General features: G+C 40.3%; 1 protein-coding gene across 2 annotated transcripts in view; it reads right to left on the bottom strand.

The window, feature by feature from the left end:
• TTC27 (tetratricopeptide repeat domain 27) overlaps positions 1-26,242 on the bottom strand; it is a 161,871-nt gene that overhangs the window by 118,431 nt on the left and 17,198 nt on the right. For both annotated transcript variants that reach the window (XM_066266883.1, XM_066266884.1), the window contains exons 6-8: positions 11,840-12,004; positions 9,307-9,440; positions 937-1,049 (exon numbers count right to left, since the gene is read on the bottom strand). In XM_066266883.1, the coding sequence (XP_066122980.1) occupies positions 937-1,049; positions 9,307-9,440; positions 11,840-12,004 (412 nt within the window). The remainder of the gene's footprint in view (positions 1-936; positions 1,050-9,306; positions 9,441-11,839; positions 12,005-26,242) is intronic.

Genomic DNA, 26,242 nt, shown 5'->3' with positions numbered 1-26,242 from the left:
TAATTGTTGCTGTGTAATTCTGAGGAAGTCATTTAGCCATCTGAATCCTGATTTCCCATCTGAAAAATGGAGAACAACTCTAGTGTTGTTATAATATTAAAGAGGGATAATGTGAAAGTACCTGGTATAAATCAGGCAAATTCAAACAGAGGGAAAGTCTACAAAAGAAGTGGCTTTTAAGTTTCAAAAGTGTTAATATCATGAAAGTCAAGCAAAATGAGCAAGCATTCAGACTGACACAAACTAAAGAGACATGACGACTACATGTGACACACATCTTCTAGATGGGCCCTGTGCCACAGGAGATGACTGGGACATGGAAACCCAAATGCAGTCTAAGTAGTAAGTGTTAGGAAAGTATGGATGTTATTTTCCTGAATTTTGATAACTGTATTGTGACAATGTACAAAATACCCTGCTTGTTGAAATCACACACTAAAGTATTCAGGGGTGATAGAGGATCATGTTGGAAAATGATTCTCTTCAATTCTTTACAATGCCATGCCCTGGCAACTTTTTTCCAAATCTGAAATTACTTCAAAATAGAAAAATATATAAAAATAAAAGGAAAAACTATTTCCAACACACATAAGGTTCTACAATATTTTAAAAATAACTATCTTTTGAGATGTTAATATCCTCAAAGGTCAAAATATTCATTCTCACCTATCCCAAATACTGATAGCTAAAGCTAATCTGAGAAATTTTGTTTATGGAGGAAACAGAAAGACATGCATAGCAACTCCCAGGAGATTCCAGAGATTCCTAACCTCTAACCTTTTGTGTGGCTGTCCAACTATTCTCAACCTTCAGAAGCAAATATAAGATTCCTTCTTCATCCAGAACTATATAGGGACCTCCTGAATTAAGATTTCCCCAACACAATATAACCATCATGCAAGGTGCTCAGTGTAGCCAAGTAAGTCATTAACTTACCAGATCCCAAGGATAACAGCAAGCTCTTCAGCACATAGGTTGGGCATCTGGAATTGTTCACAATCTGCTAACTTTATCTCATTTAGAACAGTATCATCATTCAGCTCAAGATTCTGGTAGAATACAAAAGAAAATATTTAGAACAAAAATTAAATTTGACTCATTCAATAGATTAATATAATAATTAATATAATTATATGCAACTGATTGCTAGGGAAAGATAAAATACCTTTTTGTTTAAGATTATACAATGTCTACATATGGTCAATAGACTTTCTTTTGAAACACATATTTGGGGACAATTTACTGTGTAGAGATAGAGGACATGCCACCTATACCTCCGGAATGCACTGACAGTATCATTAACTGAGACTAACAGCTACCATTGCTAGAGCCTACTGTGCAAAAAAACCCCAAAGCCTTTACTTATGCACCAGGATTCAAAAACAGATCTTTCTACTCTGTATCTAAGATATAATCTAAAACATCAACTCCCAACTTTATTTCTCAACAGTAGTATCTGGAATAACAAAATAATCTAAAAGGAATAAAATCTGAGACCTTAGAGGACTTGATAGAATACTTGATTTTAAGAATTACTACAAAGCCAAGACAGTGTAGTACTGGAATGAAGGTAGACATACAGCTGAGTGGAATACAACAAAGTCCAAAATTGTAGATCTACGTTATACGGTCAGTTGATTTTCAACAAAGGTGCATTGGTGATTAGATAGAGGAAAGTATTTTCAATAAATGATTCAAGAACAACTGTAGGGCCTGCCTGGTTGCCTCAGTGGTAGAGGGTCGCCCCGGCATATGAAAGTCCTGGGTTTGATTCCCGGTCAGGTCACATAGGAGAAGCGCCCATCTGCTTCCCCACCCTTCCCCTTCTCCTTTCTCTCTCTTCCCCTCCCGCAGCCAAGGCTCCACTGGAGCAAAGTTGGCCCAGGCACTGAGGATGCCTCCATGGCCTCTGCCTCAGGTGCTGGCCAGAGGCTCCGGTCACAGCAGAGCAACACCCCAGAAAGGCAGAGCATCACTCCCTGGTGGGCATACTGGATGAATCCCAGGTGGGCACATACAGCTGCCTGCCTCCCCGCTTCTCACTTCAGAAAAATACAAAAAAAAAAGAAAAAAAAAAAAGAAAAAAAAGACCTCCCTCCTATCTCATACACTATACAAAAATTAAATCAAAATTGACCACAGACCTTAAAGTAGAAGCTAACAGTAAAAAGCTTCTAAAAGAAACCCTAGAAGAAAAGCTTCTCAATACTGGAGTATGCACACACAAAAAGAAGCTGAACTGTAAGAGGAAAACATAGTAAGTTAGACTCCATTAAATTAAAAACTTTTGCTCTTTGAAAACATTGTTAAGAAAATGAAAAGCCAACCTACAGTCTATGAGAATATATTTACAAAAGAATTATCTGAAAAGGTGCTTATGTATAGTATATAGACAACTCATATAACTCAGTAATAAGAATATTATAACCCAATATAAAAATGAACAAAAGATTTGTACAGATACTTCAAAAAAGATATACAAATAACCAATAAGCACAAAAAATATCCCAGACATCAGCAATCAATAGGGAAATGCTAATTAAAATCAGAATGAACTACTAGTACACACACATTAGAATGTATAAAATTTAAAAGACTGATAATTCTAAATATCAACAAGGACTTGGAACTTTCTTAAAATGGTGCCACCACACAAAATGATTTGCCAATTTCTTATAATAAACATGTATTTACCAGATGAGTTATCCATTCCAATCCTAAGTAGTTCCTCATGAGAAATAAAAACCTATGTCCCCACAAACACATGTATTTAAATGTTCATAGCAGTTTTATCTGTATAAGCTCCAAACTGGAAACAACCCAAATGTCTGTCAACAGGTAAATTTTTAAAATTATATGTGTGTGTGTGCATATGTCTATATATATGTACATATATATATCAAGTATATATTCTAATCAACAAAAGAAAATAATGACACAAGCAACCACATAGATAAATTTCAAAAACATCATGCTGGCCCTGGCTGGTTGGCTCAGTGGTAGAGCGTCAGCCTGGCGTGCAGGAGTCCTGGGTTCGATTCCCAGCCAGGGCACACAGGAGAAACGCCCATCTGCTTCTCCACCCCTCCCCCTCTCCTTCCTCTCTGTCTCTCTCTTCCCCTCCCACAGCCAAGGCTCCATTGGAGCAAAGTTGCCCTGGCGCTGAGGATGGCTCTGTGGCCTCTGCCTCAGGCGCTAGAATGGCTCTGGTTGCAACAGAGCAATGCCCCAGATGGGCAGAGCATCGCCCCCGGTGGGTGTGCCGGTGGATCCCAGTCAGGCGCATGCGGAAGTCTGTCTGACTGCCTCCCTGTTTCCAACTTCAGAAAAATACAAAAGCAAACAAACAAACAAAAAAACATCATGCTAAGCAAGAGATCAGATACAAAAGAATATTTACTGTAGCATTTCACTCCTATGAAATTCTAGAAAAGCCAAACTATCTATAGTCACAGAAGTTAGATCAATAAGCCTGACCAGGGGTGGCGCAGTGGATAGAGTGGTGATCTGGGATTCTGAGGTCCCCGATTCAGTCCTGGCTAGAGTGCGAACTCATTTGGCTTGAGCGTGGGCTCACCAGCTTGAGCTTGAAGTCGATGGGTTGAGTGTGAGATCATCAACATAATCCCAAGGTCACTGGCTTGAGCAAGGGGACACTGGCTCAGGAAATGTATGAGATGCAATCAATGAAAAACTAAAATGATGCAACTACGAGCTGATGCATCTCATCTCTCTACCTTCCTGTCTCTCTCTTGCTAAAAAAAAAAAAAGAGAGAGAGAGAGAGAGAAACCAGATCAATGATTTAGGGCCAGAGGGATAGTGGATTAACTAAAAAGGGCATGACAGAACTTTCAGGGTAGTGGAACACATCTTGACTATAATGATTGGGCATATATATTTGTCAAATCTCACCACACAGTACAATTAAAATGGGTCCATTTTTCTGTATGTAAGTAATATTTCAATAAAATTGTTTTTTAATGAATTATCAAAAAAATAGTAAAATCAGAATGAGATACACACACTCAGTAGAATGGCAAAAATAAAAAGAATGTCAACACCAAGCGCTGGCAAGGACGTAGAGCAATTGGTACCCTCATACTTTGATGGTGGGAATGTAAAATAGTACAACCACTTTGAAAAATAGTTTGGCAGTTTCTTACCAAGTTAAAAATATACTTACCACATAACCCAGCCACTCCATTCCTAGCTATTTACCCCTGAGAATTAAAAACATATGTTCACATAAAGACTTACACACAAATCTTCCAAGCAACTTTATTCATAATATCCAAAAAACTAGGAACAGCTCAGTTGTCCACCAACAGGGGAATGAATAAACACATCGTGGTATTAACTTAGCAATAAGCAGGAGCTAACTATTGCTATCAAAATAAAATGAATTGCAAACATTATGCTAAGTGAAAGAAACCAGACACCAAAGAGTCATCCGTGATTCTATTTATCTGAAATTCTAGAAGAAACAGCTCTAGTCTGTGACAGAAAGCAGACCAGCGGGAAGGAAAGTGAGTGTAGGAGTATGTGTGAACTTCTGGCAGGACGGAAATGGTTCTGCCTTTTATTACAGCGGTGGTTACCTGGATCTGTTTATTAGACTCATCAAAACTGTACATTTAAAATAAGTGCATTTTATTTTACGTAAATATTTCCTCAATAAATTTGATTTAAAATGTTTTCTAATTCCATAAATGTAGCTAAAGCTAGGAAGACTTTAGAAATTAAATACTGTAGATCTGGGCAGAGCCCCCTTCCTATAGTGCCACCCGACTCCTGACTTCAAAAGGCTGAAAACTCTCTATGATTAGAAGGCAACCTGTGAACTGGTAATCTCTTAACTGGTGCACAGTCATCTGCCCACATCACAGCCCAAAAGAAACATTACAGCAACCTTCTAAACAACTGCTGTTGAGAGGAACACAGAATTTTGAGTTGCTTCTCAGTCTCTAAGGAAAAATGCCTCTTCCTCTCTGACCCTGCAACCCTTCAAAAGGCAGGGCTGGCAGGAGCATAGCACACCCTGGTGGCCACCCACAGTTAACACAGGCCTTTCATAATTTTAAAACAGAGCTACGTATGTAATTTTAACTTTTGCCACCAAGTTTTAAAAAATAAAAAATAATTTAACCTAATACCTCAAAAATATTATCCTTGTAACACACATTAATAGAAATTATTAATTAGATACTATACGTTCTTTTTTGTACACAGTCTATGACATCTGGTGTGAATTCTACTTCACCACATCGCAGTTAGATCAACCAGATTTCAAGTGATTAACAATCACGTGTGGCTGATTGCTACCAATTGGACAGGTCAGCTCTAGAATATCCACAAACTCACCCTTTTACATTCCTGATCGGGTTGTATTGACCTGCTTATAAATTCACAATGGTGAATAACACATTTGTATATTGCCTTTCCAGATATAATCTGATCCTTTAACAAAGTGTAATGTGGGAAAAACAAGTGAGGAAACTAAGAATCTAAAAACTTTCCCAAGTTCTCATCCAGGCTCCACAATAAGCATGTGACGGGGACCCTAGTGTGCTTCCCCCAGCCCAGGACCTCTCCTCCTCCCCCACAGAAGACCTGAGACACAGACATGTCAGTGTTAGCAACAGGGCATTCTTTATTTGCCAGGTACAAACAGGTGATCAAAACAGTTTTGATCTCCATTCAAGATTCTCTATGTCCCTATGGACTTTTGGACTTAGTTTTTGCACATCATTGTACAATCTTGCAACAGTGGCCAGCCACATAAGACATATATATCTGGTCTCTCTTATATTACCGTTTTCTCTTGTTCTAAATATCCTCAACATTACAGCTGACAAAAACCAAAAACTGGTATTTCAGATCTGTTTTCTAAAACCTTTTATGCTAGCCTTATCAATGTGGTGCAGTAAAGAGAGCATCGACCTGGGATGCTGAGAACCCAAGTTCGAAAGCCCGAAGTCACCGGCCCGAGTGCAGGATCATAGACATGATCCCATGGTCACTGGCTTGAAGCTCAAGGTTGCTCGTTAAGCCCAAGGTCGCTGGCTTGAAAAAGGGGTCACTGGCTTGGATGGAGTCCCCCAGTCAAGGCACATATGAGAAGCAATCAATGAACAACTAAGGTGCTACAACCATGAGTGGATGCTTTTTATCTGTCTCCCTTCCTGTCTCTCTCTCTCTTGCTAAAAAAATTAAAAATTAAAATATAATAAAATATTTTATGCTAGAATCACATGCAAAAAATTAACTTTGTAGCTACTACTTTTGACATCTTTTAGATCTGTATGAAAATGTTATATGAAGCAGCAAACCAATGAGTGTTGAATTCTGGATATTTAGTTCTACCTTTCAACACCACCCTAATATTTTCATTTTACCATCAAATATATGACATGCTGTTGTAGTGTGTATAATTTTGTCATCTTTATTTCCCTTTGCTACATTTTATGCCTCTAAATAAACTGTTGTATTGTGCTTAATGTAAAAAGAGAAAAGAAAAAAATTAGCACATAATTTTTCTCCAGTATGATGGGCACAGCATAGTCTTATCAGTGGTGCTGATAATAAATGTGTTCCTGTTTCCTGTGAATACAAAATTTTTGTTTGTTTGTTTGCTTTTTGTTTTAAGGGGTGATAAGACAGGACACACAGGAAGAAAGAGAGATGAGAAGCATCCACTCATAGTTGCAGCACCTTAGTTCTTCATTGATTGCTTCTCATATGTGCCTTGACGGGGGGCGGGGGGCCTCCAACCAAGCCAGTGACCTTGGGCTTCAAGCCAGTGCCCTTTAGGCTCAAGCCAGCAACCATGGGGTCATGTCTATGATCCCACGCTCAAGCCAGCAACCCCATGGTCAAGCTGGTGAACCCATGCTCAAGCTGGATGTGCCCACATTCAAGCCAGTGAACTGAAGGCTTCAAACCTGGGTCCTCAGCATCCCAGGCCGATGCTCTATCCACTGTACCTCTTGGCCAAGCAAAAAATTTTAATTTATTCTTTCTCTTCACTCCTGTCAACAACTGAACAATAAAGAACAAGCTGTGCTTTTGATTTGCATATTGGGGTTGCTCGTAATTGTTGGGTTATTAAACCCTGAAATCCAACAGCTTTAGTTTATGTAATTCCCCATGATAATAGATTAAAAATCCAGGAAGGTCCAAAGGGAAATACTACACTCCTCACTGGCAATAAAATTCCTCTTTTTCCTTAATTCAAAGATATATATTTTCACATTATAACATTTCTAATCAGGATATATTTTATAATCACTATAATTGATATAATAGTGCTCCTTTCTTTCCTGATACATGGTTATTAAACAAATGGAGTATTTTATAATATCATAATAGTGTCATTGACATAAAGAAATATGATACATAACCAATTAAACAAGCAATTCTATCTTCAATCCACAAATATCAACTATTTCTATATAATCCATGCCTACCTACATCACATACTTTGTAATCCCACCTTTAAGCAGCAATTGATGAAAATTATAAGATTATCTGAGTGGATTTCATTTCAAATATGAAAGATTAAATAAATTTTATATTAAACTGTACATCCTTTTATTTATTTCTTTAAATACTTTTTAAGATTTAATTTATTGATTTTACAGAGAGATAAGGGGGTGCTGCAAGAAGTATCAACTCATAGTTGCTTAACTTTAGTTGCTCATTGCTTGCTTGTCGTGTGTGCCTTGACTGGGCAAGCCCAGGGCTTGGAACTGGCGACTTCAGCATTGCAGGTCGACACTATCCACTGCGCCTTCCCAGATCGGTAGTATATCATTTTTATTTATTTTTTTTTTTTTATTTTTTTTTTAATTTTTTTATTTTAGAGAGGAGAGAGAGAGACAGAGAGAGAGAGAAGAGGGGGAGGAGCTGGAAGCATCAACTCCCATATGTGCCTTGACCAGGCAAGCCCAGGGTTTCGAACCGGCGACCTCAGCATTTCCAGGTCGACACTTTATCCACTGCGCCACCACAGGTCAGGCCAGTATATCATTTTTAATCATTATATCATGTCTATCATCACAGGAAATAATTTTCAATAGAATGCCACATTAAAAAAATAATAAAAAATAATAGATTACTGAATTAAATGCTTGTATTGCAGAATTAAATCTCTTTTCATGGATGCTGTGCTATGGCCTAAAAATCAGGCTCATGACAGTTCATCAAAGACACAGAGAGGGACTTGGGTCACTTGGGTCCAATATATACAAAAAGGAAATGGAGGATGGAGGCAGTCATCAGTCCGGTTTCCTGACCGGCATCAACACAGCAATAGAAACACTCACTCAACTATAGCCCTACCAACTTCGGAAAGTGTTGGTGGCACCCTGTGTAGTCTTGCCCCTAAGTTTCCACATCTTCCCCTTCCTACTTTCCTTCCTTTTCCTCTTAGACTCAATTGTTGTTGCTCCCTGAAGTTATCACAAAGCAAACAAGTACTTGGAGCAAGCCCAGGAGGTAAGCAATACCTCATCAAAGGCCCTCCTTGGGCCTAACTTCTACCATCCCCAACCCTACCCTTGGCATTATTTTCAACACAAAATAGAATTTTAATGTTTACTGTACTCAAGGTAAATGTGTTTTCAGGCTCCAGAATGAAGAGCAACTAGACACAGGCTTCAAGAGCAGTAACATCAACCAGAGAACAATCAAATGTTGGTTCGGGGTATCTGAGATAAGAAAATGTAAATGCTAGTGGTCTCTATGGAAGCAGCTGGAAAGGCCTATAAGTAAGTAAACTGACCAAGAGCTATAAATCCAAGTTACAAGAAGAGAAAGCATTACCCACATCAAGAAAAACATGGTAAGGCAGGAACCAGCCCATTAGCAGAGTAACAAGACAAATTGGAAAACTGGTAAAAAAAAAAAAATTAAAATTAAATCCTGATCCTCTGTTTATATATGTAGAACCCAAGAAAAAATTAAGTCTTAGTGTTCAAAATATCCACAAAAAGCAAAAGTAAGGCAAGAAATATAGTAGCAGCTAGAAAAATTAGTCTCTACTCAGCCTGTTTCTTTTGGATTTCTTCAAAAGTAGGGGGAGCACCCAACTAACTGCATTATTAAGTGATACTTACTAAAGAACAGAATACCATTTTGTCTCCACTTATAGGTAAAACATGGGGGATTTTTAGCCCTCAGCCTCTCTGTAAAAGCTAGAGAAACGACAAAATGTCTCTTCCCACTCCATTCAGTGTTTCTACGAAACTCACCTATTGAAACTGTTAGACTTGCTGCTGATTTAAACAGCTCAGCATCCTACTCACCCTGGTTAAATGTTCCTGTGGAGTCGGGGCCGGACTCAATTCACAATCTGAAAACACATCCTCTTCCCTTCTCACATCTACAATAAGTTGTGCCACATAATTTTCCTGGAACCGTGTTCTTTTGCCCAAAGCACCTGAAAAAAATATAAAATTATATTTATTGATTTGTCAATCAGAACTACTGTACAATCATAAAAAGCAATACTTACAGAGTGCTTTAGCATTTATAAAATGTTTCTCCATTCCAAATAAGAGAAACATGAGTCCCAGTGATGATTTTAAATGACTTATAAAGTTGTAAAGCCCATAAGTTACGGGGCCAAAACTCAAACCCAGGGTTTCTGCCAACAGATTCCATATACTTACTTTGGCATCACACTACCTGTTTCCTCAAAAGGGTAACTCGCTAAGTGCTGTAGGTAGAAGAATATTATCGTCTCCATGTAACGATGAACAGTGGAGGGTCTGAGGAATAGGCCGATGCTCAAGATTACAGGGCTTCTCAGCATCAGAGCCAGAGCCCAAGCCAGGGTTTCCAGGTTCTGAATTCCAGTCTGTCTATCATACTATCTGGCTCCATGTAACACCAAATATTTTTATTTTATAACTGAAATAACTTGCTTCAAAATAGCTTTAAGAGAAGCAGAAATTCTAACATCCATTTTCTGGTAAGAGTCAGACTACAGAGACCATTGATTACATAGACCAATCTAATAAGTCTGGATTTTATCCTTCTGTGAGTCTGGCTCTAAGTTACACAGCAACCGTTTAAATATGTTACACTAAAAACAGCTACTGAGGTGGTCTAGCACATCCTAGTTTTTTTTTTTTTATAGTATGGCCACAGCTAAATGGAAAAAAATCTGGTTCTCATTTTGCATTTGAGAGTACCACGTCATATTTTAAGTTCTTCACTCTTACCTTGAAAACAATTATGAAAACTAGGTAGTAATACACCAACTGTAGTAAAGCTGACCAGACACGGTACTTTGTTATTAGTGTTTTTAAGTAGTCCAAAAAAGTCTCCTAAGTCCATAATATTCAAAAATATAATCTCTAAAAGTAACCTCACAAGTTTTATATATATATGTATATATATATAAACTATTTTTTCAAACACAGACAAGACTCCAATTAACACAAGGCCATTATTCCAAAAGTTGTAAACTGGATATTTAATAGTTTTCCATATACAAACAATAATAAAAGTTGGCTAAGATCCCAGACCAGGCCACAAAGTCATATTTAACTCATATCTCAAAGATGTACCATATTTTTCGCTCCATAAGACGTACCTGACCATAAGACATACCTAAAGTTTTAAGGAGGAAAATAAGAAAAAAAAATTCTGAACCAAATGGTGTGTTAAAATATTTAATGAAATACCATATTTTTCGCTCCATAAGATGCACAGGCATTTCCCCCTCCATGTTTGGGGGTGAATTACAGAGCTCAATAAGAAGTATGGAGTTTGGGGCTAAGAATGGGCCTCAGAGATCATCTAGACCCAGCCTCGGGTGGATGTAGTAGGTTCAGTCATTTCAATGCAGACACAGTTTGATATGCTGAGACCATGTTCAAGAGGTACAAATAGTGTGTTCAGCTGATGATGGCTGACTTTCATCAGTGTGTTCAACACTGAATGCCAAGGATACTGTGAGACATGAGGGACAGAGCAATACATAAAAAAAACCCAATGTTTCTCATTTGGTATTCAGAAGAAACACAGAAGTTTTAGGAGAAATTCTGTAATTTGTTGACTCAACAAATGTTTATTGAGTACCTACCAAATGCCAGATAGTGTTGTAAGGCACTGAAGAAACCTGGGGTCCCCAAACCTTTTACACAGGGGCCAGTACACTGTCCCTCAGACCGTTGGAGGGCCGGACTATAAAAAAACTATGAACAAATCCCTATGCACACTGCACATATCTTATTTTAAAGTAAAAAAACAAAACGGGAACAAATACAATATTTAAAATAAAGAACAAGTAAATTTAAATCAACAAACTGACCAGTATTTCAATGGGAACTATCACCACCAATGAAAGAGGTGCCCCTTCTGGAAGTGCGGCGGGGGCCAGATAAATGGCCTCAGGGGGCCGCATGCAACCCGCGGGCCATAGTTTGGGGACCCCTGCTCTATACACTGCTCACCAAGCACTAACGTGACTTCCGCCGGCGCTCACCCCACGGCAGGAGTGCCAGTGGACCAGTGGGCACCCAAGACTTGTGGCAGTGCCCACCCACTCCCAGCAGGAGGCCCACATCTACAACCAAATGGTCAAAAGTTCCTTTGTGTGTGACCTGGTAGCTACACCACTAACATGTCTAATTAGAAAATAAATGGGCGTCTTCAAATTTGTTGTAAAACTATAAATTTTTAAATGAAATCTTTAAAATTTATTTTTGTAAAGGAAAGAATAAGACATAGAAAATTAAATACAACTCAACAATATAACCAAACTGCCAATGTATGTATTAGTTTAATAATAAAAATAAATCAATTATCTACGAAAGATAAGAGTCTTACCTGTCAAATCGATTTGTAATTTGCTGATTTCTTTAGCAATACTGAACTGATCTTTTGCTTTTTTATATTCATAATAATATAAAAATATATATGCACATTCCAGATGAAATTGAATAGCCAAGTATCGACCCGAATCACCTACAAACAGATTCTCTAGCTTCATCACTGCAAGACAAAAGATGAAACATTAAAAGCTATGATGAGGTCCTAGCTAGTTGGCTCACTGGATTGAGCATCAGCCCAGCGTATGGATGTCCCAGGTTTGATTCCTGGTCAGGGAACACAAGAGAAGTGACATCTGTTTCTCTTTCCCTTCCTCTCTTCCTTCTCTCCTTCTTCTCCTCCCACAGCCAATGGCTTGATTGATTCAAGTATCATCCCTGGGCACTGAGGATAGCTCGGTTGGTCTGAGCATATCATCCCCAGGCACTAAAAATAGCTCAGTTGATCTGAGCATAGGCCCAAGATGGGGTTTGCTGGGTGGATCCTAGTCAGGGCACATGCAGGAATCTGTCTCACTATCTCCACTCCTCCCACTTAAAAAAAAGGGGGGGGGGAGATCTATGATGAGAATAAAATTATATAATGAGCAAAATGTTTAATCTATAATATGTGAAATATATATTACATTTGCCCAGCTCCTAGAAAAATTTTCCTCTGGAAGATAAGGAACACACATGTAATAATAGTTCATAGCCAACATTCTCTGAGCATTTACATGCTTCAAGCACAAAGCTAAGGACATTATATACATTATCTCCTTTATTCCAAACAATGCTATCCTAGGGGATATGGTTCATAACTCTGCTCTCTATTATAATATTTTAGAGTGCTTGTCTTCATCTTGTTATTAAAAAAAATATGGCAACACAAGGTGTTATACAAAGTACCAAATGAATCTATAGTTAAACAACACAAAAAAAATGTTTACAATTTCCCTCATAAAGAACGTAGAAGTCTCCCTGAAAAGAAAAGGAGAGCTTTTCCCAAAAGTGGCCTGAAGTGACCTTTGAAAATGGTTCAATATGCACTTGATGCAGAAAACCCTACAAAAGCATGCATATCAAGAGGTTCAAGTCTTCATGTTCACTAGGAAAACTTGTGAAATTGTCCAGGCCATCAAGAATATGCACATTCACAAAGCCACCAAGTCTCTGAAGGCTGTCACTTTACAGAAACAATGTGTGCCATTCTGTTGTTAAAATGGTGGAGTTGGTAAGTGTGCCCAGGCCAGACAGTGAGGCTGGACTCAGGGATGGTGACCAAAAAGAGTGCTGAATTTTTGCTGTGCACATTAAAAAATGCAGAGAGTGATGCTAAGTTTAAGAGTTTAGAGGTAGATTCTCTGGTCGCTGGGCATATCCAGGTGAGCAAAACTCCCAAGCTGCAGTGCAGAATTTACAGAGCTCATGGGCGGATGAACCCAGACAAGCGCTCTCCCTGCCACACTGAGATGATCCTCACTGGAAAAGAGGAGATTGTCCCTACACCAGAAGGGGAGGCTGCACAGAGGATATCCCAGAAGAAATGGAAGAAACAAATGCTATGGCCCAACACCTGACCCCTGTATAATTATTAATATGTTAACCAATGTCACAAAAAAAAAAAAATCCAGAAAAAACCCCCTGTATGTCCCAAGAGTAAATTCAGCATACAATAAGTAATAAAAATAAAATCCAAAAATAAAAATAAGAGAAAAAGGAGGAACAGATAAATATTCATATATCTAAGATAATATAAGCATCAATTAGAGAATAAATAAATATTGGCTTAGCAGTCAGATTCTAATTTATTTCTCTAAATACCTGAAATGAAAAGATGAGAGGATAATAACCTAGTAACACAGTATCTGAAATAAAATGATTGTCAAAATTAATTATATAGAATTACAAGTGGTGTCTAACAGGTCCTCTCATGTAGCCCTCTACAACAGCCCTGACGAACTAACCCCCACAAGTTCCCAGAAATGGGTTCATCAGCATTTCACAAAGCAGGCCACAAGAATAAATGCTTAATGAATGACTAGAAAAGGCACTTTTTTTTAGGTCTTTTTCTGAAGTGAGAAGCAAGGAGGCAGAGAGACAGACTCCCGCATGCGCCCAACTGGGATCCACCCGGGATGCCCACCATGAGGTGATGCTCTGCCCATCTGGGGCATTGCTCCATTGCAACTGGAGTCATTCTAGCATCTGAGGCAGAGGCCATGGAGCCAGCCTCAGTGCCCGGGCCAACTTTGCTCCAATGGAGCCTTGGCTGTGGGAGGGGATGAGAAAGATAGAGAGAAAGGAGAGGGAGAAGGGTGCTTCTCCTGTGTGTTCTGGCTGAGAAACGAACCCAGGACTTGCACATGCCAGGCTGATGCTCTACCCCTGAGCCAACCAGCCAGGGCGAAAGGCACTTTTGATGTCCAAAGACAAAGAATCAATTATCTATCATTCAAGCTGAAAAGGAAATGATATTTACTCTGAAGAGAAAATGACTGCCTGTTCTGCCTAGCACTAGGCAATTTACATGTTTTCTTATTTAATTCTCACAATGATGTCTTTAGGTTAACATTATCCCCACTTCATTCATTACAAAACTGAACTCATCTTAGTAACTAGTCGCCTCAGTTGTAAAGTGGCAAAGCCAAAATTTGAATCCAAGCTCCTTGGAAAAACAGAGGAAGGGTGGGATTTGGTAGACAAAGGACTAAGGTCAAAGGTATAGAGGTGGCTCTGGCCGGTTGGCTCAGTGGTAGAGTGTCGGCCTGGCGTGCAGAAGTCCCGGGTTCGATTCCTGGCCAGGGCACACAGGAGAAGCGCCCATCTGCTTCTCCACCCCTCCCCCTCTCCTTCCTCTCTGTCTCTCTCTTCCCCTCCCGCAGCGAGGCTCCATTGGAGCAAAGATGGCCCGGGCACTGGGGATGGCTCCTTGGCCTCTGCCCCAGGCACTAGAGTGGCTCTGGTTGCAACAGAGCGAGCAGAGCGTCGCCCCTGGTAGGCGTGCTGGGTGGATCCCGGTCGGGCGCATGCGGGAGTCTGTCTGACTGTCTCTCCCCATTTCCAGCTTCAGAAAAATACAAAAAAAAAAAAAAAAAAAGGTATAGAGGTGACACTACAAAATCCAATCTGCTTTATCACCTAGTAATCTGGTAAGAATACCTGTAGCTAAGAAACAGCTACCCTTTAGGCTTCCCCCTCGCTCCTCTAAGGAAGGGTTCAGTCTCTTCCAGCCCTGCTCCAGCCATCTATGACCTAACCTTGCCCAGAATGCTGGGGTTTGCCACTGAAGGCTCAAGGTGCCTAGGGCCGTCGGCCCCATCTATGACACTGTGGACGAGCCTAGGGTATTTCTTCCAAGAAGCAGGTAAACTGATCTCATTTGCACAAGGGCCACTTAACTATGTCTTGCCTGAATAGTCAGGTTTTTTATTCTTCCCTCAAAGATCTCTGTTGTGGGTGTTGATAGTCCTATTTTCTGCTGCTTTGTTTAATATATAGTGTCTCCTTTATTCCTCCTACCTCAATGCCCACTCATATTTCAGGCTGGGACCTATTCCTAATTTAGAGCTCTCTTTCCCCCTTTTGCCAACTTCTATTATGAATTTACCTTTGCCACCCAGCTTAGTGTATCTCAAGGTTCTCTTTCCACGCCACAGTCGCAGAGCTCCAGGGAAAAGCAACCTGGTCTCATCTCTCCAGGCAGAGGAGAACAGAAGCTCCATCTCCACACATGCTGCAGATGGCTTTTCCAGTCTACCTGAATCATTACCAGCTAGAAGCAGCAGTCATTGGGACTTGGACATGAGCTGCAAAGTATAGAATTGTGACAACAATTCCAGTGCCATGCGGACTTTTCCTGGATGTGGACTTTTCCTGACTCCTGCTACTTGTGACAGCTCCTAACGGACTAAACTGGGTTTGGGTTTCATTTACAGGGATTTGGAATGGTGTTGGTGCCAACTTGGACTTGGTGAACATGTTAAGGACACTACTCTTTTATGGATTCTTGCTGTATTGGCCAAGAATTTGCTTAAAGGCTTTAATCACTGTAAAAAAAAAATAGAAGACTGGATAAAGAAGATGTGGCACATATACACTATGGTATACTACTCAGACATAAGAAATGATTGACATCGGATCATTTACAACAAAATGGTGGGATCTTGATAACGTTATACAGAGTGAAATAAGTAAGTTAGAAAAAACCAAGAACTGCATGATTCCATACATTGGTGGGACAGAAAAACAAGACTAAGAGACATGGACAAGAGTGTGGTGGTTACGGGGGGCGGGGGCACAAAGAAAACTAGATAGAAGGTGACGGAGGACAATCTGACTTTGGGTGATAGGTATGCAACATAATTAAATGACAAGATAACCTGGACATGTTTTCTTTGAATATATGTACCCTGATTTATTGATGTCACCCCATTAAAATTAATAAAAAATTATTTATAAAATAAAAAACAAGAAACAGCTACCCTTTGTCTTACCATGATCTGAAATTAAATGAGTCCGAAAGGAAGTGTTTTTCATTATAGCCTACCAACCCTTTAAAGAGATTATCTGGACTCAAATAAAGAGAAAGTCATGATGTACATGCCTTACATCAAATGGCAGACAGGCAACCAAATACAAACTTCTCACAGTAAAAATCCTTCAATAGAGTCCCTCCATGCAAACCAAACTAAAGAATCGTAGGGTTTGATGATACTTGGTGCTTTTTCTTTTTTAACTTACTTTTTCTTTTGTCTTTCCATTATGCCTGACCATCTCACCATTACTCTCAGAAATTCAATCATCTTTTATGATCTTAGCACAATTTACCAAAAATAAGGCTCTCATTATCTTCAGCTGATGGTTGTGTTCAGTCTTTCGGTATGCATTTAATCTTCCAGCCGTGTAGACTGTTTCTTCAACTGCAGCTCAGCTATGTAGGCTGCCACCTTGGCCCTGGCCTCATAGAACACACAGCTTAGTACTTGACCTCGCTCTGTTTAATACTGGGCAAGTCCCTGGCCCTGTCATATGCACCAGTTGAGACCTTAACCCCAAACATACTGGTCTAGTCCCAGCAAATGTTTGGCTGAGCCCTGAGTTTTGCAAATATGCTGGAGGAGTCTCTGTCAAGCCACCAGTCCTGGTTTTGGTGAATGCGAAGCTCATGTCTCCAACTTCTGCAAGCACTCCAGCAGTGGCCCCTCTTGAAATGTCATTCCTGGAAAACACACTGGTTGGATCTTCAGCTGAGACCAGGCCCCAGAAACATGCCCGAAGTCCCTGACCCTGACCAAGGAGCTCCAATTAAAATTTAACCTGGCATGCTCTCTCATATTATTTTAGCCTGGAAAGTACTCAAAAGATCATTTTTTAGTTTTTTTCTTCTTCTTTTTCAAGTTAGAGGAGGGGAGACAAAGAGACAGACTCTCACATGTACCCCGACCAGGATCCACCTGGAACCCTCACCTGGGGCCATGCTCTACGCCTGAGGTGGAGGCTCAACAGAGCCATCCTCACTGCGTGGGCCAATGTGCTCAAATCAGCCATGGCTGCGGGAGGGGAAGAGAAAGAGAGAGAAGGGGAGGGGAGGAGGAGGGATAGAGAAGCAGATGGTTGCTTCTTCTGTGTGCCCTGACGAGGAATTGAACCCAGGACATCCACATGCCAAGCGTACACTCTACCACTGAGCCAACAGGCCAGGGCCTCAAAGATCATTTTTACACAAAGAGAACCTTGGTTTGGGAGTTAGTTACCTGAGATCACACAGGAAGTCAATGACAGAATAGAAATTAAAAGTCAGATCTTAAAACACTATTCTATTATTTGTCTTAACTGAGATAATTTCTTATGCACATGTAAAACATCATCAATTGTACACTTTAAATGAGACTTATTATAGTTAATTATTCTTCAAAACAGCTGTTTAAAAAAAGTATACTATAACCTGACCAGGCAGTGGCACATTGGATAGAGCATTGAACTGAGATGTGGAGGACCCAGGTTCGAAACACTGAGGTCGCCGGCTTAAGTGCAGGCTCATCTGGTTTGAGCAAGGCTCACCAGCTTGAGCAAAAGGTCGCTGGCTTGAGCAAGGGGCCACTTGGTCTTTTGTAGCCCCCCCTCTCCGTCAAGGCACATATGAGAAAGCAATCAGCCTGACCAGGCAGTACGCAGTGGATAGAGTGTTGGACTGGGATGCAGAGGACCTAGGTTTGAGACCCCGAGGTCGCCAGCTTGAGCGCAGGCTCATCTGGCTTGAGCATAAAAAAAAAAAAAGCTCACCAGAAAATAAAAAAAAAATAATAATAATAAAAAAAAGCTCACCAGCTTGGACCCAAGGTTGCTGGCTCAAGCAAGGGGTTACTCGGTCTGCTGAAAGCCCACGGTCAAGGAACATATGAGAAATCAATTAATGAACAACTAAGGTGTTGCAACGAAAAACTGATGATTGATGCTTCTCATCTATCTCCATTCCTGTCTGTCTGTCCCTATCTATCTCTCTCTCTGACTCTCTCTCTGTCCCTGTAAAAAAAAAAAAAAAAAAAGCAATCAATGGACAACTAAGGCGCTGCAATGAAGAATTGATGCTTCTCATCTCTCTCCCTTCCAGTCTGTCTGTCCCTATCTGTCCCTCTCTCTGACTTTCTCTCTTTCTCTGTCACACACACACAAAAGCACACTATACCCACCACTGTACCATCCTATAGCAAATCTTCGGTATTATCTCATAGGAACTATTATGAGAATAAATTAGTTAATATATTTAAAGATGAGAACAGTGCTTGGTATGGAGCAAGCACTATAGAAATGCTGACTGCGTGACCACTGGTGGATACCAGAGTCCTGCCCTACTGACCAGTTTGAAGAAATGTAAGAAAGAAGAATGAGCAGGATTTGGCGACAGAAACTCCAGATCATAGTTCTGGCTCTTAGGCAATCTCTCTGAGTTTCAATTCTTTGCAAATGAGTTAGTTGACTGGACAAAATAATGTCTAAAGGGCCTTTCCAAACTAAATATTTCAGAAGTGGACTAGGACAGAGCTGTAGAAATGGAAAAGAAGGATAGCTATGGGAAACCTTAGGGAAGAACTGAAAAGATTTAAGAACTGGCTAGATATGCAAAATGATGAAAAACAATGACTCAGCTATAAACACACAGTTTTGAGCTTTGAATGACTCACAGTTTAAATAAAAAGAAGAGAAGGTTGACCCAATAGAAGTATATTTATTATTTTAATAAATCAGTTGGCACTCCATGGAAATGAATATTCATAACTTTTAGGACCAAATTGTCAACCAGTACATTTAAAATATATGCTAAAATTAAAATCACTTCTCATGAGGTTATTATGTAAATACTATGTTAAAATGATATACCTATGGATAATAATTATATAATCATATTTAGAATATTTAATAACATTCATTCCAAAGTAAATAATTTTCTTTTTAAGATTTTATTTATTGTGCTTGACCTGTGGTGGTGCAGTGGGATAAAGTGTCAACCTGGAACACTGAGGTCGCTGGTTCGAAACCCTGGACTTGCATGGTCAAGGCACATATGGGAGTTGATGTTTCTTGCTCCTTCCCCCTTTTTCTCTCTCTCCCCCTCTCTAAAAATTGAATGAATAATATCTTTTAAAAAAGTCAGAATTCATTTTTAAAAAAGATGTATTGCCTGACGGGGCAGTGGCACAGTAGATAAGAGTGTCGGACTGGGATGCGGAGGACCCAGGTTCGAGACCCCGAGGTTGCCAGCTTGAGCGCAGGCTCATCTAATTTGAGCAAAGCTCACCAGCTTGTACCCAAGGTTGCTGGCTCGAGCAAGGGGTTACTGGGTCTGCTGAAGGCCCACAGTCAAGGCACATATGAGAAAGCAATCAATGAACAACTAAGGCGTCGCAAAACTGATGATTGATGCTTCTCATCTCTCTCCGTTCCTGTCTGTCTGTCCCTATCTATCCCTATCTCTGACTCTCTCTCTGTAAAAAAAAAAAAAAAAAAAAAAAAAAAAGATATATTGATTTTTAGAGAGAGGAGAGAGAGAGAGAAAGGGGGGAGATGCAGGAAGCAACTCGTATGTAGTTGATTCTCATATGTACCTTGACTGGGCAAGCCCAGGGCCTCGAATCGGCAACCTCAATGTTCCAGGTTGACACTTTATCTACTGTGTTACCACAGATCAGGCCCAAAGTATCAAATTTTAAAAAAGTTTTTTTTTTATTGAATGTATTGGGGTGACATTGGTTAAAAAAAGTATACAGGTTTCAGGTGCACAGTTCTATAATAAATACATCCTCTGTATAGTGCATTGTGTGTTCACCATCCCAAGTCAAGTTTCCCTCCATCAGCATCTACCCCCACTACCCTCCATCATCTCTTGCCACTCCCAAAAATTATTTTTAAAAATCAATGCTTATATCAGTCACCAAAAACCTAATCTCTTAACCTCTGCCGATGTGAAAACAATCTAACTCTAGCATCACAGAACTGCCTGTAGACAAACTCTCAGACAAAGCATTTTAACTTGTTCTCTCTTAGACTTTGACTTCTTCATGAGCTTATCTTCAAATAGCTAAAGTGCAACATTATGGCTCATGCACTACATCGACCACATTTGCAGCATCAGATCCTCCAATAGACGGTTGTGTATCCTTCAGCAGTCCTTAAGAACCGTGGTTTCATTAGTGTGACATCCAAAAGAGTACCTTAGATCGTGCTGAGGAATATACTTTTCAAGATTCTAACTAACTCCTTCATTTCGTAGACATGATCAGTCCAGCAAAGTTATGCTGACATTCTGATGGGCTCTATTCCACTACATTGTACTGATGTAACATTCTGGACAAAAATATAAAGATCACAGTTGCTCATATAATATTCTTGCTCTGTTTCACAGACTGGAAAAAATCCTGCCAACTTTTTGATGATCCCTCAAGGGCAACACTTCAAATATAATATTCTGCTCTGGACACTGAACAGTATTGTAGTTGTATCTGACTGCTTGGTTAACACTTGGGTCAAATCCCAGAACAAAACATTTTTTAAAATAAAATTGTTTATGAAATGCTGCAGTTTAAGACTATCTACAGACTTATTTAGACATAGCCAAAACTAACCAATTTATGACTAGATAAAATGAAAAATGTCATTGATCAGCCTTGAACAGCAACATAAAAAATTTCTTAGTTGCAAGGCAAAGTAAACGCTAAGTTGCAATACCCTGTGGAGGGGAATCAAGACCACTGGAGGAATGAGTCACTACAGCCATATTTTCTAGATAGCTCAGCTAAACCTTTCTGTTTGGAAACTTAATTTTACCTCTTAGGTACACCATTATATATCTCTAAAACACACCATTATGCTTCCTACTTTTTAAAATAGCACATAAGAAAGGTACTTTCTAGGCCCTGGCCGGTTGGCTCAGCGGTGGAGCGTCGGCCTGGCGTGCGGGGGACCTGGGTTTGATTCCCAGCCAGGGCACATAGGAGAAGTGCCCATTTGCTTCTCCACACCCCCCCTCCTTCCTCTCTGTCTCTCTCTTCCCCTCCCGCAGCCAAGGCTCCATTGGAGCAAAAGATGGCCTGGGCGCTGGGGATGGCTCCTTGGCCTTTGCCCCAGGTGCTAGAGTGGCTCTGGTCGCAGCAGAGCGACACCCCGGAGGGGCAGAGCATCGCCCCCTGGTGGGCAGAGCATCGCCCCTGGTGGGCGTGCCGGGTGGATCCCGGTCGGGCGCATGCGGGAGTCTGTCTGACTGTCTCTCCCCGTTTCCAGCTTCAGAAAAATAAAAAATAAATAAATAAATAAATAATAAAAAAAGAAAGGTATTTTCTTCTTTTCTTAATAAAGGGTCATCATTATAAACATTAGTCAGAGATATGGTAAAGATATAGCAATTCATGCAGATTTACATAATACTGCATAAATCTGCATGAATGGCTTATATCAAACATCATTTACTTAAAAAAAAAACTGCCACCTTAGCTAGTTGGCTCAGCAGTAGAGCATTGGTCCATTGTGTGGAAGTACCGGGTTCAATTCCCAGTCAGGGCACACAGGAGAAGTGCCCATGTACTTCTCCACCCTTCTCTTTTCCTTCCTCTCTATCTCTCTCTTCCTCTTCCACAGCCAAGGCTCCATTGGAGCAAAGTTGGCCTGGGCACTGAGGATGGCTCTATGGCCTCCGACTCAGGTGCTAGAATGGCTCCAGCCACAATGGAGCAATGCCCCAGATGGGCAGAGCATCACCCCCTGGTGGGCATGCCAGGTGAATCCTTGTCGGGCACATGCGGGAGTCTGTCTGACTGCCTCCTTACTTCTAACTTTGGAAAAATACAAAAAAAAGCAACATAAAAAAAACCCTGCCATGGGTGCCTTGTTTTTTGTTCATTTATCAATTTTCCATAAAATGATAAAGCATAGGAAACTGTATATCCTATACAGTATAATGTAATTACCTTTTTCTTTTTTCAAATTTAAGTACTGGGCTGAATCTTGATTCCATCCTCCTCCAAATGCTTTCAATGGCCCCTGGGAAAAAATCCACTTTTTTCCCCATTGCTATCAATATCAGTGACACTCAGCCCATCCCTGGCTTTCAAGCTTTATCCAATTTCATGAATCAGAAGCTTAACCCCACTCTTATTTCTTGCTTGCAGTAGTTTGTTTATAGAGTGTTGCTCACTCACTTAATTTCAAAAATATACGATGGCATGAATTGGGGAAGACAGACTACACATTTCATTTCACTGAAAAACAGAAAGAGATTGAGACACATTTGCTGAATGGGGCATCAGCTCTTACTTTCTCCAAGGCCCACTTCATATCTCATTCTGAAGAGAACTCCACACGTAGGCAACACTATTCAAAGTCCCACATGGTATCTCAGTAGGATTAATTTTCTCATAACTTCTAAAATATTTCACTTTCTGAAAAGTTCTTGTACAGAAATCAAATCAGATCAAAACTGCAATTGAGATGGAGGACAAATAGAGGGAATTCTCTCATGACATGTAGAAAGATCTCAAAAAAAAAAAAGCTAGCTATCACTACTCAACAAACATGCACTAAATCTTCACTATTTTCTAGGTACTATGCTAAATAGAAACAAGTGGAAAAAATTAGCACTCAAGAAGCTCACAACCCAGAAAGCTGCTTATACTCTTCAGAAAAATATAGATGGTTCAGTGGCCAGAATTTGTAGGTATAAAGCTTTTGTAATCCAAAAGCATTAAACCAAAGGCTTTCGCAGGCAAAGGAATAGATTCCTCTTCACTCTGTCTCTTAGGAAATACAATTGTATAGAAAAGTAAAACACATTTAGTAAAACAACTAATCTGCTATTAAATGTTAAGTTTAAATCTGATAGCAGAATAAAATTTTTAAAAATAATATACGGCCTGACCAGGCGGTGGCGCAGTGGATAGAGCGTTGGACTGGGATGCAGAGGACCCAGGTTCAAGACCCCGAGGTCGCCAGCTTGAGCGTGGGCTTATCTGGTTTGAGCAAAAGCCCACCAGCTTGAACCCAAGGTCGTTGGCTCCAGTAAGGGGTTACTCAGTCTACTGAAGGCCCGCGGTCAAGGCACGTATGAGAAAGCAATCAATGAACAACTAAGGTGCAACGCACAATGAAAAACTAATAATTGATGCTTCTCATCTCTCTCCGTTTCTGTCTGTCTGTCCCTGTCTATCCCTCTCTCTGACTCACTCTGTCTCTGTAAACAATAAAAATTAAAAAAAATATATACGGAGTTGGAGCTCAGAATATTTCTTTATATAGACAAAGTTCAGTCTAAAATGTCCTTGCTTGTTCCACAGCCTTAAGTTACCCAAAATCCTGAAAGAGTTACTGTATAAGCTAAGTCCTAATAGAGACAACATAATTATTATAGTGCCTCAATATTATTCTTTTTTTTTGTTTTTTTTGTATTTTTCTGAAGTTGGAAACGGGGAGGCAGTCAGACAGACTCCCGTATGCGCCCGACCAGGATCCACCCAGCATGCCCAACAGGAAGCGATGCTCTGCTCATCTGGGGCGTCGCTCTGTTGCAACCAGAGCCATTCTAGTGCCTGAGACAGAGGCCACAGAGCCATCCTCAGTGCCTGGGCCAACTTTGCTCCAATGGAGCCTCAGCTGCGGGAGGGGAAGAGAGAGACAGAGAGGAAGGAGAGGGGGAGGGGTGGAGAAGCAGATGGGTGCTTCTCCTGTGTGCCCTGGCCGGGAATCGAACCTGGGACTCCTGCACGCCAGGCCGACACTCTACCACTGAGCCAACCAGCCAGGGCCCTTATTTTCTCTTTTTGAATCATAATACTGTATAGATGGTTCATTTTAACTAAGATAAGCATATACTTATATATTTATGTCCTAGAACAAAATAAAAATTGAGAAATTCATCTCAACCAATCACTTAGCCTAGTAATATTTATTAGTGCACAAACTAATGCCCTGTCTGGTCTGCTCTGACCTACCTTGTTACTACACAGACGTACCCTTCAGGGGAACAGACTCCAGAAAGATACAGGAGTTTCTTGCAATTACACAGGCACACACAAAAGTTATTTATGCCCTTGTGACTGTGCTCTCTCCATCCAGTACTGATCACTGTTCTCCATCCGCAGGGACGCTAACCACCACTCCCCCCAACCCTCCCCCACACACATCATTCTTGTACTCCTGTGACATGAAGGAGTGTGGACTTTGGAATCAGATACACCTAAAACCAAATCCCTTCCTGGTAACTCAGAAGCTCATTATCAGATCCAAGTTCATTTGTGTTCAAGTATTCCTTCACTACAAGAGAATTTGTTTTTCTTTTATTTGGCAACTTCTGCCAAGAATAAGCATTCTAAAAGCCCAGGGAAACCAAGCAGCAAGGTACCTAAGATTTTCCCCCTTTTCAAAATATATACTTCCCCAGGAAACACAGAGGGTGGGGGTGGCATTTGTAACAAAAGCAGTAGAAGGCAATTATAGGGGGGTGTGGTTTAAAATTATTAGGTAAAATTTCCATTTATATTTTAGGCTTTTTTCTATATGTACACTATATATCACAATAAAAAATAATATGGGGTGGGGGATTCAGCAGAAAAGGGAAAGGGGATTAAGAAAGACTAACTACCAATTATAAAATAAGTCACAGAGATATTGTAACGGACAGTACAGGGCAGAGAGTCAACACTGTAATAACTGTGTGGTGCTAGGCGGGTACTAGGCTTATCATGGTGATCACTTTGTAAAGTACCTAAATGTTGAATCACTGTTAGACACCTGAAACTAATACAATATTGTATGTCAACAATAATTAAAAATCAATTTTAAAAAGAATGATAACTTGCCATCTACAACAATATGGATGGACCTACAGAGGATTGCGCTGAGTGAAATAAGTCAGAAGAGGAAGACAATACAGAGTATTGTGCTGAGTGAAATAAGTCAGAAGAGGAAGACAATTGCCATATGATTTCTCTTACATGTAGAATCTAAAAAACAAAATAAACAAGCAGAACAGAAACAGACTCATAGATAACAGAGAACATTCTGATGATTGCCAGATGGGAGAAGTGTCAGGGGAATGGATGAAAAAGGCAAAGGGATTGAGAAATATGTATCAGCAGTTACAGAATAGTCATGGGGATGTGAAGTACAGCATAAGGAATATAGTCAATAATACTGTAATCACTATGTATGGTGTCGGATGGGTATGAGATTATCAGGATGATCATTTAGTAAGTTATATAAATGTCTAATCACTAGGTTATATACCTGAAACTAATATAGTATGTCAACTGTAATTGAAAAATAAAAATTACTTAATGGTGCAGCAGATGGAGTGTCAGCCTGGGATGCAGAGGACCCAGGTTAAAAACCCAAGGTGACCGGCTTGAGGGTGGGCTCATCCAGCTTGAGTGCAGGCTCACCAGCTTGAGCACAAGGTTGCTGGCTTGAGCATGGGATCATAGACATGACCCCATGGTTGCTGGCTTGAGCCCAAAGATCACTGGCTTGAAGCCCAAAGTTGCTGACTCGAGCCCAAGGTCACTGGCTTGAGCAAGGGGTCACTCGGTCTGCTGGAGCCCCCTGGTCAAGGTACATATGAGAAAGCAATCAATGAACAACTTAGGTGTGTAACGAAAGATTGATGCTTCTCATCTCTCTCCCTTTCTGTCTGTCTGTCCCTATCTGCCCCTCTCTCTGTCTCTATCTCCCATTTTAAAAAAATAATCTATTTTAGCCCTGGCCAGATAGCTTGGTTGGTTGGAGCACTGTCCAGAGGCACAGAAACTGCTGGTTCGATCCCCAGGCAGGGCACATACAAGAGCAGCTCAATGTTACTGTCTCTCTTTTTCTCTCTCCCCATTCCTCTCTTGCTAAAATCAATCAATAAATAAATAATTTTAAATCTATTTTAAAATAA

The sequence above is a fragment of the Saccopteryx bilineata genome, chromosome 3, assembly GCF_036850765.1.
Source record: "Saccopteryx bilineata isolate mSacBil1 chromosome 3, mSacBil1_pri_phased_curated, whole genome shotgun sequence".
Classification (NCBI taxonomy): Eukaryota; Metazoa; Chordata; class Mammalia; order Chiroptera; family Emballonuridae; genus Saccopteryx; species Saccopteryx bilineata.
The sequence above is the reverse complement of the archived record's forward strand: the minus strand, read 5'-3'. Positions and strand labels throughout refer to the sequence as shown.